The sequence below is a fragment of the Podarcis filfolensis genome (assembly GCF_964270895.1).
Source record: "Podarcis filfolensis genome assembly, chromosome: 3".
NCBI lineage: Eukaryota > Metazoa > Chordata > Lepidosauria > Squamata > Lacertidae > Podarcis > Podarcis filfolensis.
Genome location: NC_139606.1, coordinates 122,107,773 through 122,127,810, shown reverse-complemented (window position 1 = coordinate 122,127,810; position 20,038 = coordinate 122,107,773). Strand labels below are relative to the sequence as shown.

General features: G+C 52.2%; 1 protein-coding gene across 1 annotated transcript; it reads right to left on the bottom strand.

Moving 5' to 3' along the window:
• Window positions 1-5,062: 5,062 nt before the first annotated feature.
• On the bottom strand, window positions 5,063-10,742 carry LOC310758562 (uncharacterized protein). The gene is made up of 6 exons (XM_083605197.1): window positions 10,663-10,742; window positions 9,175-9,679; window positions 8,898-8,979; window positions 8,361-8,443; window positions 7,114-7,240; window positions 5,063-6,538 (listed from the first exon to the last, which is right to left on the bottom strand). The coding sequence occupies exons 2-6, from the start codon at window positions 9,634-9,636 to the stop codon at window positions 5,457-5,459; spliced, it is 1,836 nt and encodes a 611-aa protein (XP_083461323.1). The 5' UTR covers window positions 9,637-9,679; window positions 10,663-10,742; the 3' UTR covers window positions 5,063-5,456.
• Window positions 10,743-20,038: the final 9,296 nt, after the last annotated feature.

Here is a 20,038-nt window from a genome sequence, read left to right as displayed (position 1 = left end):
CTCCCCCTCCCCCTTCGTCTCTAACCCCGGGAAAGTTCTGGGATGCCGCCCATTATTGGCGAAGAACGGTGTCACTCCTGTAGACCCGTGCTTTGTGTCGTTGTAGGCAAACTCGGCCAGCGGTAGGTAGTCCACCCAGGTCTAGGGTTGTTGATTGGCATAGCATCGCAGGTACTGCTGCATGATGGCGTTGACCCTCTCCGCTTGTCCGTTGGTCTGCGGGTGTCGTGCCGACGCTAAGTTGATCTTGACGTTCAGGATGCCCAGCAGCTTCTGCCAGAAGCTCGAGACGAATTGGCAACCCCGGTCGGACAGGATGGACCGCGGCAAGCCGTGAGCTTTGAACACGTGGTCTATGAACAGCTTGGCGGTCTGTTCCGCTGTGGCCACTTTCGCGCACGGAATAAAGTGCGCCATCTTGGTGAACATGTCTACGACCACGAGTACCGCTATTTTGCCTCGCGAACTGGGCAGATCTGTGACAAAGTCCAGGGCCACTTTCTCCCACGGTTCGAGCGGCGTCTGTAGGGGTTCTAGCAGACCCGCCGGCTTCCTGTGTACTGGCTTGGCCCTTTGGCAGGTGTCACACCTGGAGACGTAATCCGCGACTTCTCCCCTCACCTTGGGCCACCAAAAGTCTCTGGTTACTAATTCCGCCGTCTTGTCCTTGCCGAAGTGCCCCGCGCTGGGCGCGTCGTGTAACTGCTGCAGGACTTTTGCGCGGAGGTCGTCTCCGGGTACGTAGAGAGCCCCTTTGCGGATGAGCAGTCCGTCTCGTATCTGGAACTCGTCGTCCTTCGCTGTGCCTCTTCGCACCTCCTCCATCTTGGATTGTGCGAACGAATCCGTCTGCAGCGCTCGACGCACCGCGTCCAGGTCCACGGCGGCTGAAGCGCACGCCCACGCTTTCGGTGCGAAAATGTGTTTGGCCGCCACCGGTGCCGCTTCCTCGAGATACTGCGGCTTCCTGGATAGTGCATCCGCCATGACGTTGTTGTCTCCCGGGATGTATTCTATCCGGAAATCGAAATCCGCAAAGAACTCCGCCCAGCGGATGTGTCTCTGGTTCAGGAACCGCGCCGTGCGCCAGTACTCCAGGTTCTTATGGTCCGTGCGGACTTGCACTGTGTGTCTGGCTCCGACGAGGAAGTGCCGCCACGCCTTGAAAGCTGCATGAATGGCCAGCAACTCCCTGTCCCAGATGGTGTAGTTCTGTTCCGCCTTGCTGAGTTTCCTGGAGTAGAATGCGCACGGCCTCCATTCCCCTTGCGGATCTTGCGGATCTTGCTGCAACAGGACGGCCCCCACCGCTCTGTCCGAGGCGTCCGTCTCAACCCTCATTGGTCTGCTGGGGTTTACATGTAGCAGCTGTTCTTCGGACGCGAAGAGACGCTTGAGTCTCCGAAAGGACTGCTCCGCCTGGTCCGTCCAACTGAACTTCTTCTTCTTGGAGCTGAGGGTGTCCGTGATGGCCGCCGTCTCCTTCGCGAACCCCTTGATGAACTTGCGATAAAAGTTGGCGAAGCCGACGAACTTCTGGACCTCCTTCCGATTGCGCGGGCTCTTCCAGTCCAACACCGCGCGGACCTTGGTGCTGTCCATGGCGAGTCCCTTGTCGGACAGCTTGTAGCCCAGGAAATCCACCTCCGTCATGTCGAACTGGCACTTCTCTAGTTTGGCGTAAAGTCTGTGCTCCCGTAGCCTCTGCAGGACCTCCTTGACGTCCCTCTCGTGAGCCTCCTGCGATTCCGAGAAGACCAGGATGTCGTCCAGGAAGCAGACGCACTTCTTGTAGAGGAGTCCCGCTAACACGTGATGCATGAAAGCTTGGAAGGTATGGGAGCCATTTTGCAGACCAAAAGGCATTACGCGATATTCATAGGTGCCTAAAGGTGTAAACATGGCCGTCTTCCACTCATCGCCCTCCCGCATGCGTATGAGATTGTACGCCCCTCGTAGATCCAACTTGGTGAAGAGTCGTCCCTTCCTCACCGTCGCGAGCAGGTCGTCGATCTTGGGCATGGGGAATGTTGTGGGCTTCGTCCTGGAATTGATGATCCTATAATCAACTATGAGTCTGCGTTGGGGCGTGTCCTTCTTCTTCACGAAAAACACGGGACTGCCCCCCACTGCTTTGGATTCTTGGATGAACCCCCGCTTCAAGTTGTGATCTATGAACTCCCTGAGTTCTTGCAGTTCGTCCTCAGACATGGAATACAGTTTTCCAGTCAAAACAAAAAAAAAATTCCCCCCCCCTTCCAGTAGCACCTTAAAGACCAACTAAGTTAGTTCTTGGTATGAGCTTTCGTGTGCATGCACACTTTTTCAGATACACTGAAACAGAAGTTGCCAGATCCTTCTATATAGTGAGAAGGTGGGGAGGGGTATTACTCAGAAGGGTGGTGGGAATGGGTGGTTGGCAGATAGCTGTGATGAGCCTGTTGACGACTCTTAACGACTGCAATAGGTCTTACAGGAAAAAGCAAGGGGTGAGAAGGTGAAAAATGGCTTTGTCATGTATAATGAGATAAGAATCCAATGTCTTTGTTCAGACCAGGTCTCTCCATGGTTTTAAGTTTGGTAATGAGTTGCAATTCAGCAGCTTCTCTTTCCAGTCTATTTCTGAAATTCCTTTGTAGTAATACAGCTACTTTGAGATCTTGTATAGAACATGTCCCAGGACATTCTATACAATGTCCCAGGACATGAGCTTGTTGCAGGTCGAGGTGGGCTTCTTGACAGCGAGACACCCGGAAACCAACGGGCAAGCGGAAAGAGCGAACAGTATACTCCAGCAATACCTACGCTGCTACGTCAGCGAGAGACAGAACGATTGGGTAGAGAAACTAGCGCTGGCCGAATTTGCGTACAATAACGCTGAACATGTGTCCACGGGAATGAGCCCGTTCATGGCCAATTATGGGTGTCACCCCAGGGCCTTCCCGGGGAGGGGGGAGGAAGGGTGGAGCGTACCTGCGGCAGAGCAGTTTGTGGAAGAAATGGAGGCCTTGCACCAGCAACTTAAGATGAACTTGGAACGGGCCAAGGAAATTTACAAGAGGCAGGCAGACAAGCACCGTCGGGAAGGGGAGACCATACGGGTGGGAGACTGGGTGTGGTTGTCAACCCAAGGGTTACCTTTTAAGGGAGGGTGCAAGAAGTTGCGGCCAAGGCGGCTGGGACCTTTTTTTTTTAAAATAAGATATTTATTAAGATTTTTTAAAGTATTACAATAAAGTGAAAAAGAAAAAAAAACAGATAAATAACAAAAATACAGAATAAAAATAATTAAAAACACATAAATTTTCAATTGCTTATTTTCCTTTAACTTGTTTCTCGGACCTCCTCGTACCTCCCTTTTTTGTATTCCACCACAAATTGTTGGTTCAGCAAATCCTTACCATTATATTATTACCTATTTATAATCCTTTTTTTTTCATATTCTCTTAAAGCATTACAGCTGGAAACCACTTAATTTCAATCCAACACCATTCTAACATTCATTAATTTTACAATATTTCTGTAGATAGTCTTTAAATTTCTTCCAATCTTCTTCCACCGACTCTTCTCCCTGGTCTCGGATTCTGCCAGTCATTTCTGCCAATCCCATATAGTCCATCACCTTCATCTGCCATTCTTCCAAAGTGGGTAGATCTTGTGTCTTCCAATACTTTGCAATAAGTATTCTTGCTGCTGTTGTAGTGTACTCCTTTTGAGGTAACACAGCAGGTGAACCCCGTGGCATTCAAGCTCAAGTTGCCGGACAGCATGAAAATACACCCGGTGTTCCATAGGTCCCTACTCTCACCGTACAGGGAGGGGCGGGAATTCCCAGGGCGAGAGGGAGAAGTCACCACACACCCGCAGGTAGAGGAGAGGGAACACCACAACCGAGCCACGGAAATACTCGATTCAAGATGGCGAGGGCGCCAGGTGGAGTACTTGGTAGCTTGGGAGGGAGAACCCAAGTCAGAAAACACGTGGGTCCCCGCGGAGGCTATCAATGATGGGTATCTTATGGAGAAGTTCCACAGCCTGTTCCCAGATAAACCTAAACCACTAGCGAGATTCTGGGAGGAGCAATTTGGAACCACAGATGATGAAGAGGATTTTGTGGGTTTTCCTGCCTCTGAAGAGGAGGGAGGAGAGGCGTCAGAGGAAGAAGAATCGGACTGGGAGGGCCACCCCGCGGGAAGAGATCGGAGCGGGTGGGAAGCGGAGTTTGAATCCTCAGAGGATGGCGACAGCTCCTTCCGGGGATTCCCCGCATCGTCGGCAGAGGAAAGGGACGAAGTTGGGTCAAAAGGTCGGGCCGGGGGTGGAGGGGGTCCTGGGGGGGAGGTGGATGTCAGGGAACTGACATCGGAGCCAGAAGTGGAGGCAAGGCTCCCAAGCGATGCCGGAGAAGGGCCCAGCAGGGAGAGAGGGAACTCATCAGCTGGGGAAGGAAATCAGCGTAACACCAGGGATAAAGGGGGGGCGGATGGGGGAATCGGAGAGGGGGCTCCAGGACTCTTTGCCGGAGACCAGCGGGGAGAGCACAGGTCCTCCGCTACCCACACCCACCCTGCACAGAAGACTTCCGCGCAGGGAAAGTAGGCGTAGACTTGGCGTCAAAGAACTTCTTTGCTGGAAGAAGTTCAAGAAACGCCCACTGACGGATTCTGCTAGCGAGTGAACAGCCACGAAGTGAAGGGCTGTCCAGCCAGGAAAAGGTTTAACCAGGCAACCTTAGCCAGGAGTGGCGGCAACTTACGCACGAGCAACCCCATATAACCATTACAATATATGACCTGTTTTTTTTACTTTTTTATTCTCCTTTTGTTCCCTTTTTCTTTATTCTGATATCTTACATTTCATTTCACTGTGTTATCATGAATAGCATTTTACAGAGGTTTAAATAATTGTAAATATGAAAAGAGACAAAATATTCTCTAATTCCTTTTGCTTGGATAGATGTATTTGTTTTTCTCTTTTGTATTTTCTTTTGTCGTGATTATGTATGTATTTTAACGCGTATTGAATAAAAATTTATTAAAAGTTAAAAAAAAAAAAAACAATTCTATGATTCTATGTAAAACACCACGTTTGCCAGCAGCACATGTGAAAAGGATCTAAGGGTCTTAGGACACCAAAAGCTTAACGTGAGTCAACAAGGTGAGTCAGTAGCAAAATAAGCTAATGCTATTTCAGGCTATCTCAACAGGCATCTAATGTCCAGGTCATGGGAAGTAATACTAGGTTCCTTTCTGCCTTGGTCAGACCACACCTGGAGTCCTGTGCTCAGTTCTGGATGTCACAATCAAAGGAGGATATTGAGAAGTTGGAATCTGTGCAGAGAAGGGTGACCAATATAATCAAGCATTTGGAAACCAAGCCTTTTAAGGAACGAGAGAAGGAGCTGGGTAGGCTTAGCCCAGAAAAGAGGAGATTGAGAGGACATAGGAGACCCATCTTCAAATACCATGATTCTCCCTGCTGTGAGTTCCTTGATGGAAAGTGAGACTTTTCTTCCATTTGAAGCTCTTTCCACATTCCAAGCACTGATATGGTCTCTCCTCACGGTGAATTCTTTGATGGGAAGTAAGACTTCTCTTCCTACTGAAGCTCTTTCCACATTCCAAGCACTGATACGGTTTCTCCCCTGTATGAATTCTTTGATGGGAAGTGAAACTATTCTTGCTAGTGAAGTTCTTTCCACATTCCAAGCATTGATATGGCTTCTCCCCTGTATGAATTCTTTGATGGGAAGTGAGACTATTTTTGCGACTAAAGCTCTTCCCACATTCCAAGCACTGATATGGTTTCTCCCCAGTGTGAATTGTTTGATGGGAAGTGAGTTGGCAGCCCCTAACGAAGCCCCTTCCACATTCAAAGCATTTATATGGTTTCTCCCCTCTGTGAATTCTTTCATGTGAAGTAAGGTTATCCTTCCGACTAAAATTCTTCCCACATTCCAAGCACTGATATGGTTTCTCCCCTGTATGAATACTTTGATGGGAAGTAAGATGGACCCTTTTCCTGAAGCCCCTTCCACATTCAAAGCATTTATATGGTTTCTCCCCTATATGAATCCTTTGATGGTATATGAGACGGTCCTTCCAACTGAAGCTCTTCCCACACTCCAAGCACTGATATGGTCTCTCCCGACTGTGAATTGCTTGATGATAAGTGAGATGCCTCTTCAGTTTGAAGCTCTTCCCACATTCCAAGCATTTATAGGGTTTCTCTCCTGTATGAATTCTTTGATGGGCCTTGAGCACAGCCCTGTGACTGAAGCTCTTCCCACATTTCAAACACTGATGGGGTTTCTCCCTGCTGTGAGTTCTTTTAGGGAAAGTGAGAAGTGTCTTCTGACGAAACGTCTTACCATCTTCCAAGTACCGATAACGATTTTTCCCAATAGGATATATTTTATGGGAAGTAGAATGGGAGCTCAGACTATAACTCTCTCCACACTCCAAATATTTATACAACTTCCCCACTGTGTGAATGTTGTCACGGTTCCCCTTGTTCATAATTTCCAATCCATCAGCACCTGCAACAAAGAGAGAAACTGATTAGAGCCTCAGTAAGAAATGGAGCCCCAAATTATGGAAGACTGCTAATGAATGTTTGTGATAGATGAAGAACGGAAGGGAGTTAGATCTGAGGTCTTACTACAGGGTTCACTGCCTTTGTTGACTGTCAATGACACACAGATTGATGGGAACCTGAGATTCAAACAGCCTGGCATTTTCCGGAAAAGATCTTGTTTGGCCTAATCATGGAATCTCCTCCATCTATCTGCAAGGCCAGTTGTCTCTTTGGTCAACCAGAAAGCGACAGAAGCAAAAACAGAAAACCACACAGAAGCCGCTACTCCTGCCAACACATGGAAGGTTACATTCAAGAAGGTCTGGGCAGCTCAGACCAGCCTGGTCGTGGTTTAAAAAGGCATATGTGGGGCAAGAATATTCGCAGACAGAACAGTAGATTCAAGGTGAGCTGCGGGGAATGAGAATCCCAGATGCTGTCGAGCGCCAGCAAAATATTGCAGGATTCTCACAGGTGTAGGTAGGGGTGTGTGTGTGTATTTCAAAACATATATTATAGTCCAGCAGGAATCCTTACTGAGAGAGTCCACAGTCGCACGGTTCTCCTCCATGACTTCCTTATGCAGAGCTCTCTGGTCAGGATCCAGCAACGCCCACTCCTCCTCTGTGAAATACACAGCGACATCTTCAAAGCACAGAGGACCCTGAAGGAAAAGGAAAAAGGTCCTCTTCTGAGACAGCATAAAGATTATCTACTACACATTGCTCAGTTGTTTTCTGCCCATTCATTGTTGTGTTGTTTTAATGGGATTATTTTGCTGCACGTTTTAGGTCTGGATGCTTATTTTAGCATTTCAGTTGATTTATTTTACTGTGCATTTTAATGATGGATATTAATCTTTGTGTGAATGGGTGGAACTCCGCATGCTGTTCTTCAAATTATTCTGTCTGTGGAAGTATTCCTGTCTGCCAGACAGAACGATCCCTTCTTTACTCCCGCTGTGCGATGCTTGGGGGGCGATGGGACCCTCCCTCTGCCCTACAGCCAACTTCAAGGGGCTCATGGGGGCACAGAGAGGGGGAGGAGGGGGATTCCCCTTCTACAGCTGATGGGGCTGCTGAGGTGAATCCCAGCCACTGTTTGTTATGGCTTCTCAACTTCTTGGAAGCTTCTCAACTGCTTAGAAGCCTGATTAGATCAATATAGAAATATAGCTGCAGCTACTGATAAATCATAAAAATAGTGACATTCCGAAGCCCAGTTAAGGAGAGATGGCTGTCCATTCCTGTCAGCACATAAACCTTCTTGAATGGCATTGTCCATCTTTGTGTTAATGTTGTGTCGAGTATTGTTTATATATTGAATTGTATTGTTTTTTCTTTCTTTTGCTTTTGCTTTTTTCTTTTCTTTTCTTTTCTCCTTTTTGTAAGGTTTAAAAGTAATAAATATTATTTTATAAAAAAGGTAGGAGGGGAATCCCCTTGTACAGCTGATGGGGCTGCTGAGGTGAATCCTGGCCACTGTTTGCTATGGCTTCTCAACTGCTTAAAAGCCTGATTAGATTTTGGCATCTAACGATCACTATAGAAATATAACTGCAGCTAATGATAAATCATAAAAATAGTGACATTCCGAAGCCCAGTTAAGGAGAGATGGCTGTTCATTCCTGTCAGTACATAGAGTTTCTCGAATGGCATTGTCCATCTTTGTTCAGGACAGAGGCTTTGACAGAAGCCAAGAGGAGGAGAAATTCTTTCCGGCCCAGAGGCTCCCTGGCTGCCCCACTCCTCTGACTCTTTCCCCACAAAGCTCTTTCCCCATACCAGATCTGTTTCCACAGCTGCTGCTTCTCCTCCGTTCTCATGAAAAGATGGATGAGGAGGTCTGGGGGGCATCCATCTCTCACCTGCGAGAGACAAAAGTCAATGGCAAGCCATCAGCTCCTGCGTCTCTCACTTCTTCAGATACACTGAAACAGAAGTCTCTTTCAGAAGCCTGTTTCAGTGTAACTGAAGAAGTGTGCATGCACATGAAAGCTCATACCAATAACAAACTTAGTTGGTCTCTAAGGTGATACTGGAAGGGATTTTTTTTGTTTCAGCTACGGCAGACCAACACGGCTACCTACCTATAACTAGAGGTTCGGCACTTGGAGATAAGTGCCATAGATGTGCCATGGAAAAGGTCTTGCTTGTTGAGTGCATTTTGACATTGTACCCATTTCAAATTTTTGTTCTTCAAAATACATCTGCCCTCCTTTGGGCTCTTGGCCCCAAGTGCCTCCCCCCCTAATGATGAACAGAACCCAAAGATTATTTTCAAGATCCACAGAATGAGAAGAAAGACGAGTTCCTCCTTACCCAGTGGCCTCCCTCTGGCGTCCAACGGAGTCTTTTCTGCCTCACAGGAATCCAGGCCCATTTCCGCAAAGAGACCCTTTCCCTGAAAGAGTAACAAGGATTTAAAACAGAGAATGGGGAGAAGGATTAGAAAAGGAAAGATCGGAGCAAACACTTTAGGGGAGCAGATCTCATCCCTTGCTTCTCCAAAGAGGGCGAGCCGTTAGGAGAGCGTCTTGGAAGGCTCCCTGTCTTGCCTGGAGCCCCTTGGGAGTTTCCAGAGGAAAGTCTCTCTCACCTGCTGCTCTGCTTGCTTTCTCTCCTCTGCCTGACTCAGGAGGAAACCTTCAGCCAGGGCTACAGCCTGGGAACTGGTCTCCGCTCCACATTCCCTCACCCAGCTCTCCATCTCCAGCGGAAGGACAGCCAGGAACTGCTCCAAGATCACCAGGTCCAGCATCTGAGCTTTCGTATGACTTTCTGGCTTCAGCCACCGACAGTTGAGGTGGTGGAGTCGGCCGCAAGCCTCTCGGGGTCCTTTGGTCTCCTGAGAGCCGGACTGCGTCAACTGCTGGTTCTGCACCTCTGAGCAGAGGGTGTCCTCCTCACCTGGGATCTTCTGCTCTGAGTTTTCCCATAATCTCCCACTGCTCCCAGCTTGGAGGGCAGGGCCTCCTCCCGCTTCAGGGCCAGCTGAGTCTTGCTCATCCATCTGGGCTCTCATGAAGCCTCCAAGAGATCGGAAGGAATCCTTTTGCATTCTGCCAAGTTCTGATGGTCCAATCTAGAGGTGCTAGCAAAGCCTACAAAGCAAACATATTGGTCTATTATCAGACTGACACATGGTCAGGAGAAGAGAAATGTTTCCTGAGCAAGCGTGGCTGAGTCTTGCTAGGAACCAGGGCTGGACTGCAGCACAGCCCCGACTCTGAACTTCCATTAACAGGAAAAAAGTAAGAAGAAAGAGAAGTAAGCCTCTAGCCCTGGTCTATGGAAAGAGACCATGCAGAATTGCCTCACTGACAATTTCATGACCCAGAAGGTGGAAGAAACAAGAAGGGGATCATCTATCTTGGACCTGGTCCTCACCAACAGATGGAAACTGATCAACAAAGTGGAAGTACTGGGAAACTCGGAAGTGATCATGTCCTCTTGAGGTTTCCTGAGACAGAGGGAAACGAAAGCTGAGTGTAGTCAGGAATTCACTTTAAGGTGGCCAATTTTAAAAGGCTTAAGGAGATACTGGGCGAGATCCTATGTTCTGAAATGCTAAAAGAAATGGGAGCTTCTTCAAGGTGAAATATTGAAGGCCCAAATGCAGGCAGTCCCAACAGGAAAGAAAAGTGAGAGGCATCTAAGGAAAACAGTGTGGCTGCATAAGGAAAGTGATGCCCAACCTAGTAATCAAAGAATAAATGATGTAAGGAGGGAGCTGAAGTCCAGGATCGGAAAAGTGGGAGTAACTGGACACCTGGCTTCTTCAAGTGAATTCCGATCTCCAGGACCTGCTGAGCTGCAGGGGTTTCTCGAAAACAAGTCATGCCAGACCCATCTGGCAGCTCCCAGATTATTGGCTGGGCTGCCTTTATTATGGCATTTCTGTCCCACCTTTTTCTCCAAGGATCTCCCGGGGGCATCCATGCGTCTACCCCTCCTCACTGAGTCCCCACAACAATGGGGCTCTGTTCAAGGTGCTGCCATGAGGGGTTCACTTGGACCCCAATCTCTGAGGAGCCTCTGGAGCAGAGCCCACCGCTAAGCACCAACTGTTATGTCACAGACTCACTCATTATCGGTGACCCACCAAATTTCTACCGTTTGCCACAGGCTGGGGGGGGGGGCTTTTGTGTGAGGGAAAACCTAGTGATTTGCAGTCTGAGGCAGGAGTTGGTCAAACCAGAAAAGCTTTTTTTTTAACACAAAATGTTGGTGAAAGAAGGTTGGGTCAGGAGAGGCATTCTTTCAGGTAGAAGTTAAGTTATTCTTAAACTAAACTCAAAGATGTCAAAGGCCTAAACACAGCGTCTCTCCAGATCGGTTCTTCCACTTGAGGGAGACGTTGAGGTGTGCAAAAGAGGGGGCCATATGCTTCCCGGCCTTGCTGCTCCTTTCCCTAGTAATGGCAGAAGTTTCCGTGAAAAGCTTTGGGCGCAGCCTCATTCTTTGCCTCCAGAGAAGGGAGCTTTTCGTCCTTGACCCGGTTCTCTGAGCAATGCCACTGCGGAGGTCTTTCCAAAGAAGCTCGCCGACCTCGGGGTCCCCTTCTCCCCTCCAGACGGGAAGGAGACCCCGGTCAGAGCATAGCTGTCAACCTCCCCTTTTTTGCAGGAAATTCCCTGATTCCAGCGCCGCTTCCCGCTGCGATCCCGGATTGTTAGATATCCCGTCGACTGTCCCCGGGACAGGGGAGGCTGCGGATCCCTTCTTTTCCAATCTGAAAGTGGACAGCTCTGGTTCAGAGGGTCTTCCCACGGCTTCTCCTCTCCGGCCCCAGACTCAGCCCCCCATGTGCCGCCCGTCTGTCCATCCGTCTGCCTGTCTGCCTGCCTTCCCCAGAGGCTCCACCGGCTCTTCCTCTGGCCAGAGACCAGATTCTCCTCAGAGAGGCTCCATCCAGAGCCACTTCTCCTCCCTCAGTCCAGGCCTCTCTGGATCCCTCTTTCTGCTTCTATCTCTCCAAAGGAGCCCTATCTCACTTTAAGGCCTCTTTGGGGAAACTTCGCTTTTCAGGGTTTTATTATGGCTTTATATGTGCTGGAAGCCGCCCAGAGTGGCTGAGGGAGCCCAGCCGGATGGGAGGGGTATAAATGATAAAATCATCATCATAATAATCCCTGACTAAAAACTCCCTCAGAAACGGCTCCTTTTCTTTTCCCGCCCAAAGTGCTGGCTCCGCCCCTTTGACTGGTTGCTGGGCAGCCAATCAGAGAGAGGGGGGGCTCCGGCCCCCTGGTGGCGTTTGAGGAGAACTGCACCCCGACTCCGGCCTGGCTCTGCTGTCAATCACAGGCTCCTTCCTCCTTCACCCAGAGACTTCAGATGGCAGAGGAGGAAAATGACTCTCGAGGAAACTCATCTCAGCCCAGCCAGAGGCGCTCCTGACCTGGCGCTTGGGGGGCCACGGGGACTGATCTCCTGTTCGGTCCTCTTTCCCCTTTGTTCCTGGTTTGGTTTAAATCCATTCACGAACCAAGAAGCCACAAACTGTACTGACCCCCGGCTGCGGACATCTCTGCCCATTTTGTGATGCACAAATGAAACAAGAAGACAGCCTATTTATTTGGGCCTATTATTCCAAAGATCCTTGTTTCTAAAGGCAGGCCTGTTTAGGGAAGTTTTTACTCACTAATGTTTTAAAGTATTCTTAATCTTTTGTTGGAAGCCGCCCAGAGTGGCTGGGGAAACCCGGCCAGGTGGGCTGGGTATAAATTAATATTATTATTATAAAGCCCATAAGAAGACCCCGGACCCCGTCGCGCATCTGCCAAGCAGGACCAGAGCCCTTTAAATTATTATTATTATTATATTATAAAGCAGGAGAAGAAGACGACCCCGGACCCCCACCCAGGCTCCACCTGTGGGGCATCTGCCAAGCAGGACCAGAGCCCTTTAAATTATTATTATTATTATATTATAAAGCAGGAGAAGAAGACGACCCCGGACCCCCACCCAGGCTCCACCTGTGGGGCATCTGCCAAGCAGGACCAGAGCCCTTTAAATTATTATTATTATTATATTATAAAGCAGGAGAAGAAGACGACCCCGGACCCCCACCCAGGCTCCACCTGTGGGGCATCTGCCAAGCAGGACCAGAGCCCTTTAAATTATTATTATTATTATATTATAAAGCAGAAGAAGAAGACGACCCCGGACCCCCACCCAGGCTCCACCTGTGGGGCATCTGCCAAGCAGGACCAGAGCCCTTTAAATTATTATTATTATTATATTATAAAGCAGGAGAAGAAGACGACCCCGGACCCCCACCCAGGCTCCACCTGTGGGGCATCTGCCAAGCAGGACCAGAGCCCTTTAAATTATTATTATTATTATATTATAAAGCAGAAGAAGAAGACGACCCCGGACCCCCACCCAGGCTCCACCTGTGGGGCATCCGCCAAGCAGGACCAGAGCCCTTTAAATTATTATTATTATTATATTATAAAGCAGAAGAAGAAGACGACCCCGGACCCCCACCCAGGCTCCACCTGTGGGGCATCTGCCAAGCAGGACCAGAGCCCTTTAAATTACCGTATTTTTCGCACCATAGGACGCACTTTTTCCCCTCCAAAAATGAAGGGGAAATGTGTGTGCGTCCTATGGTGCGAATGCAGGCTTTCGCTGAAGCCTGGAGAGTGAGAGAGGTCGGTGCGCACCGACCCCTCACGCTCTCCAGGCTTCGCACACCTCTCTGCAAGCAGCGGGAGCCCAGCGCTGGGCTCCCGCTGCTTGCGGAGACTTGCCTGCATGCCGAAGCCTGCGCGCGCTGAGATCAGCGCGCCCAGGCTTCGCGGACCTCTCCGCAAACAGCGGGAGCGGTCCCGCTGCTTGCGGAGAGTTGCCTGTTTGGGGGCTGGGGTCGGAGGAAGCTCGAGCTTTCCCCGCCCCAGCCCCGCGCCTGGGGGGGAAATAATTTTTCCCCTTTATTTCCCCCCAAAAAAACTGGGTGCGCCCTATGGTCCGGTGCGCCCTATGGTGCGAAAAATACGGTATTATTATTATTATATTATAAAGCATAAGAAGAAGACGACCCCGGACCCCCACCCAGGCTCCACCTGTGGGGCATCTGCCAAGCAGGACCAGAGCCCTTTAAATTATTATTATTATTATATTATAAAGCAGGAGAAGAAGACGACCCCGGACCCCCACCCAGGCTCCACCTGTGGGGCATCTGCCAAGCAGGACCAGAGCCCTTTAAATTATTATTATTATTATATTATAAAGCAGGAGAAGAAGACGACCCCGGACCCCCACCCAGGCTCCACCTGTGGGGCATCCGCCAAGCAGGACCAGAGCCCTTTAAATTATTATTATTATTATATTATAAAGCAGGAGAAGAAGACGACCCCGGACCCCCACCCAGGCTCCACCTGTGGGGCATCTGCCAAGCACGACCAGAGCCCTTTAAATTATTATTATTATTATATTATAAAGCAGGAGAAGAAGACGACCCCGGACCCCCACCCAGGCTCCACCTGTGGGGCATCTGCCAAGCACGACCAGAGCCCTTTCCAGAGCTACGGCTTCCTCCCCAGAATCCTGGGAACCGTCGTTTCTTCAGGATGCGGTGAGTGGACAGGAGAGCGCTCTGTCCCGCAATTCCTAGAGTGCTTTAACAACCCAGCCTCCTTGCCAGGGGCCTTGGGGAACTGGAGCTTGAGCAGAGGGGGCTGTTGAGAGAGGGTCTACCACTTACTCTCAGCCCTCGGAGGGGGCTGCCTCTTTCACCCCACCCGCACCCTGGGATCGATTTAACCCATGGACAGACCACTTTCATCTTCCCAGGATCTCAAGGTGGAATACGTGATTCTCCTCCTCCCTATTTCACCCTGTGAGGAAGGCGAGGCGAAGAGATGGTGACTGACCCAAGGTCCCCCAGGGAGCTTCATGGCTGAGTGGCGAACCGAACCCTGTCTCAGTCCGGCACTCCAACCATTAGACCACCCTGCCCCTCCTTCCCACTCCTTCGTACGCCCACAGTGGCACCCAGGCGCCCCCAAGCAGGAGGAGAGCGCCTTTTGCCCTCTAAGGTAGACTGGCTCTGTCCATGGAGGCTCCATGCAAGAAGAGCTCTGAGGAAGGTGCATCGCGCCAAAGGGGACCCATCCGGCCCAGGATCCTGCGCCCACAGTGGCACCCAGGCATCCCCAAGCAGGAGGAGAGCGCCTTTTGCCCGCTAAGGTAGACTGGCTCTGCCCCTGGAGGCTCCATGCAGGAAGAGCCCTGAGGAAGGTGCATCGCGCCAAAGGGACTCATCCGGCCCAGGATCCTGCGCCCACAGTGGCACCCAGGCATCCCCAAGCAGGAGGAGAGCGCCTTTTGCCCTCTAAGGTAGACTGGCTCTGCCCCTGGAGGCTCCATGCAGGAAGAGCTCTGAGGAAGGTGCATCGCGCCAAAGGGACCCATCCGGCCCAGGATCCTGCGCCCACAGTGGCACCCAGGCATCCCCAAGCAGGAGGAGAGCGCCTTTTGCCCGCTAAGGTAGACTGGCTCTGCCCCTGGAGGCTCCATGCAGGAAGAGCTCTGAGGAAGGTGCATCGCGCCAAAGGGACTCATCCGGCCCAGGATCCTGTGCCCACAGTGGCACCCAGGCATCCCCAAGCAGGAGGAGAGCGCCTTTTGCCCTCTAAGGTAGACTGGCTCTGCCCCTGGAGGCTCCATGCAGGAAGAGCTCTGAGGAAGGTGCATCGCGCCAAAGGGGACCCATCCGGCCCAGGATCCTGCGCCCACAGTGGCACCCAGGCATCCCCAAGCAGGAGGAGAGCGCCTTTTGCCCGCTAAGGTAGACTGGCTCTGCCCCTGGAGGCTCCATGCAGGAAGAGCTCTGAGGAAGGTGCATCGCGCCAAAGGGACTCATCCGGCCCAGGATCCTGCGCCCACAGTGGCACCCAGGCATCCCCAAGCAGGAGGAGAGCGCCTTTTGCCCTCTAAGGTAGACTGGCTCTGCCCCTGGAGGCTCCATGCAGGAAGAGCTCTGAGGAAGGTGCATCGCGCCAAAGGGACCCATCCGGCCCAGGATCCTGCGCCCACAGTGGCACCCAGGCATCCCCAAGCAGGAGGAGAGCGCCTTTTGCCCTCTAAGGTAGACTGGCTCTGCCCCTGGAGGCTCCATGCAGGACTCCTCAGAAACCAGGGAGAGCTCTGAGGCAGCTGCATCGCGCCAAAGGGACGCATCCGGCCCAGGATCCTGCGCCCACAGTGGCACCCAGGCGCCCCCAAGCAGGAGGAGAGCGCCTTTTGCCCTCTAAGGTAGACTGGCTCTGGCCCTGGAGGCTCCATGCAGGAAGAGCTCTGAGGAAGGTGCATCGCGCCAAAGGGACCCATCCGGCCCAGGATCCTGCCATAGCTGTCCACTTCCAGATTTGAAAATAAGGGATCAGCAGCTTCCCCTGTCCCAGGGACAGTCTATGGGATGTCTAACAATCTGGGATAGCAGCGGGAAATGGCACTGGAATAAGGGAATTTCCTGCCAAAGAAGGGAAGGTTGACAACTATGGATCGTACGCCCACAGTGGCACCCAGGCACCCCCAAGCAGGAGGAGAGCGCCTTTTGCCCTCTAAGGTAGACTGGCTCTGCCCCTGGAGGCTCCATGCAGGAAGAGCTCTGAGGAAGGTGCATCGCGCCAAAGGGACCCATCCGGCCCAGGATCCTGCGCCCACAGTGGCACCCAGGCACCCCCAAGCAGGAGGAGAGCGCCTTTTGCCCGCTAAGGTAGACTGGCTCTGCCCCTGGAGGCTCCATGCAGGAAGAGCTCTGAGGAAGGTGCATCGCGCCAAAGGGACCCATCCGGCCCAGGATCCTGCGCCCACAGTGGCACCCAGGCATCCCCAAGCAGGAGGAGAGCGCCTTTTGCCCTCTAAGGTAGACTGGCTCTGTCCATGGAGGCTCCATGCAGGAAGAGTTCTGAGGCAGCTGCATCATGCCAAAGGGACCCATCCGGCCCAGGATCCTGCGCCCACAGTGGCACCCAGGCACCCCCAAGCAGGAGGAGAGCGCCTTTGGCCCTCTAAGGTAGACTGGCTCTGGCCCTGGAGGCTCCATGCAGGAAGAGCTCTGAGGAAGGTGCATCGCGCCAAAGGGACCCATCCGGCCCAGGATCCTGCGCCCACAGTGGCACCCAGGCATCCCCAAGCAGGAGGAGAGCGCCTTTTGCCCGCTAAGGTAGACTGGCTCTGCCCCTGGAGGCTCCATGCAGGAAGAGCTCTGAGGAAGGTGCATCGCGCCAAAGGGGACCCATCCGGCCCAGGATCCTGCGCCCACAGTGGCACCCAGGCATCCCCAAGCAGGAGGAGAGCGCCTTTTGCCCGCTAAGGTAGACTGGCTCTGCCCCTGGAGGCTCCATGCAGGAAGAGCCCTGAGGAAGGTGCATCGCGCCAAAGGGACTCATCCGGCCCAGGATCCTGCGCCCACAGTGGCACCCAGGCATCCCCAAGCAGGAGGAGAGCGCCTTTTGCCCTCTAAGGTAGACTGGCTCTGCCCCTGGAGGCTCCATTCAGGAAGAGCTCTGAGGAAGGTGCATCGCACCAAAGGGACCCATCCGGCCCAGGATCCTGCGCCCACAGTGGCACCCAGGCACCCCCAAGCAGGAGGAGAGCGCCTTTTGCCCTCTAAGGTAGACTGGCTCTGGCCCTGGAGGCTCCATGCAGGAAGAGCTCTGAGGAAGGTGCATCGCGCCAAAGGGGACCCATCCGGCCCAGGATCCTGCGCCCACAGTGGCACCCAGGCACCCCCAAGCAGGAGGAGAGCGCCTTTTGCCCTCTAAGGTAGACTGGCTCTGCCCCTGGAGGCTCCATGCAGGAAGAGCTCTGAGGAAGGTGCATCGCGCCAAGGGGGACCCATCCGGCCCAGGATCCTGCGCCCACAGTGGCACCCAGGCATCCCCAAGCAGGAGGAGAGCGCCTTTTGCCCTCTAAGGTAGACTGGCTCTGTCCATGGAGGCTCCATGCAGGAAGAGCTCTGAGGCAGCTGCATCATGCCAAAGGGACCCATCCGGCCCAGGATCCTGCGCCCACAGTGGCACCCAGGCACCCCCAAGCAGGAGGAGAGCGCCTTTGGCCCTCTAAGGTAGACTGGCTCTGGCCCTGGAGGCTCCATGCAGGAAGAGCTCTGAGGAAGGTGCATCGCGCCAAAGGGACCCATCCGGCCCAGGATCCTGCGCCCACAGTGGCACCCAGGCATCCCCAAGCAGGAGGAGAGCGCCTTTTGCCCGCTAAGGTAGACTGGCTCTGCCCCTGGAGGCTCCATGCAGGAAGAGCTCTGAGGAAGGTGCATCGCGCCAAAGGGACTCATCCGGCCCAGGATCCTGCGCCCACAGTGGCACCCAGGCATCCCCAAGCAGGAGGAGAGCGCCTTTTGCCCTCTAAGGTTGACTGGCTCTGTCCATGGAGGCTCCATGCAGGAAGAGCTCCGAGGAAGGTGCATCGCGCCAAAGGGACCCATCCGGCCCAGGATCCTGCGCCCACAGTGGCACCCAGGCACCCCCAAGCAGGAGGAGAGCGCCTTTTGCCCTCTAAGGTAGACTGGCTCTGGCCCTGGAGGCTCCATGCAGGAAGAGCCCAAGGCAGGTGGATCACGCCAAAGGGGACCCATCCGGCCCAGGATCCTGCCATAGCTGTCAACTTTCAGATTTGAAAAGAAGGGATCAGCAGCCTCACCTGTCCCAGGGACAGTCTATGGGATATCTAACAATCAGCGATAGCAGAGGGAAATGGCGCTGGAATAAGGGAATTTCCCGCCAAAAAAGGGAAGGTCTTGGGGCGCAGGGGGTTCTGTGGTCTATAATCCCCTGAGACTTGGGCTGCCCAGCGGAAGGTCTGTGCTTCCAACCCCCATGACTGAGCTCCCCTTCCTCTGTCCCAGCTCCTGCCAACCTAGCAGTTCGAAAGCACACCAGCGCAAGTAGAGAAATAGGTACCACTGTGGTGTTTCTGTGCGCTCTGGCACTTCTCATGGTGTCCCATTGCACCAGAAGCGGTTCAGTCCTGCCGCCTAAAGCTGTCTGCAGACCAACATGGGCTCCCTCAGCCTGAAGCGAGATGGGCTCTGCACCCCAGTCGCCTTTGACGGGACCTGACCTTCCAGGGGTCCTTGCCTCACCAAATAGGGGAAGGGAAGGTCCACATGTTGGTGTGAGCAGGAAAAGGGGGGCTGCCTCCCCTTCCCCTTTAGAGCAAGCGCCTCTGGGGCGCAAGAGGGGGGTGCTGGGTCTGCTACTGCCGCTCTCGCTACCCCTCTCCAACTTCAGCAGGAGCTGTTTATCCAGAGGGGGAAAGAATCCTGGGAGGAGGCATTTTACTTCTTTATTAAATTTATATACCGCCCTATGCCCACAGGCTTTCAGGGCAATTCACAAAAAAAAACCAACCACGCAATAAAACCTCCCGCCAAACACATTTTAAAAGGGCATAGGATGTCAATCAAATCAACCAAAGGCCTGGTTAAAAAGGAACATTTTTGCCCGGTGCCTAAAGGTGTGTAACAAAGGCGCTTGGGGGAACTTCCCTGGGGAGAGCATTCTTCATATGGGGAGCCACTGCAGAGAAGGCCCCGTTCCTGTGCTGCCGCCCTCTGGACCTCTCAGAGAGGAGGGACATGAAGAAGGGCCTCAGATGATCTCAGGGTCCGGGTAGGTTCATATGGAGAGAGGCGGTCCTTGAGGAATTCCGGTCCTCAGCTGTTTAAGGCTTAATAGGTCAAAACCAGCACACTGAATTGGCAGCCAGTGCTGTCGGACCAGGATTGGTATAATATGTTCAAACCGTCTTGCTCCGGTGAGCAACCTGGCCGCTGAATTCTGCACCAGCTGCAGTTTCCGAACCGTCTTCAGAGGCAGCCCAACGTGTAACGCATTGCAGTAAGCTAACCTTGAGGTTGCCAGAGCATAAACAGCAGTAGTTAGGTGATCCCTGTCCAGACAGAGGCGTAGTTGGGCCACCAGCCAAAGCTGATGGAAGGCACTCTGGGCCACGGAGGCCACCTGAGTCTTGAGTGACAGCAAAGGATCCAGGAGGACCCCCAAGCTATGAAGCTGCTCCTTCAGAGGAAGTGTAACCCCATCAAGAGCAGGCCATCTCCCTAGAATGGTATACTAAAAATGATGAAGTTAGATCAGTGATGGGCAAGAGACTTTGGTTATAATATACAATTTTTATCATGGGAAAAGTCATGGAATGAGGATTTGAAGTTTACGGCTTGCTGTTTGTTGAAAGAAAACTATATGAAAATGATGTACTGTTGGTACGTAACCCTGCAAAAATGTATAGAACCAGCTCAAATGTATAGAACCTTTTATCATATGTGGTGGTCCTGTGGAGTGGTAAAAGCGTTTTGGGAAATGATATATACTGAGTTGAAGAAAGCGTTTAAGAAAACCTTTGTCATCATCAACATGATCAATTTTAATTTGTATACTGTCTTTCTATCTTACAATACTCCAGGCGGTTTA

Excerpts from the sequence above, each read along its gene's own strand:
- LOC310758562 (XM_083605197.1), bottom strand. The coding sequence starts at position 9,636 with ATGCAAAAGGATTCCTTCCGATCTCTTGGAGGCTTCATGAGAGCCCAG. Across the intron at positions 7,241-8,360 it reads CAGCTGTGGAAACAGATCTG|GGTCCTCTGTGCTTTGAAGA; the intron begins GTATGGGGAAAG and ends CTTTTCCTTCAG. Across the intron at positions 6,539-7,113 it reads TGCGACTGTGGACTCTCTCA|GTGCTGATGGATTGGAAATT; the intron begins GTAAGGATTCCT and ends TCTTTGTTGCAG.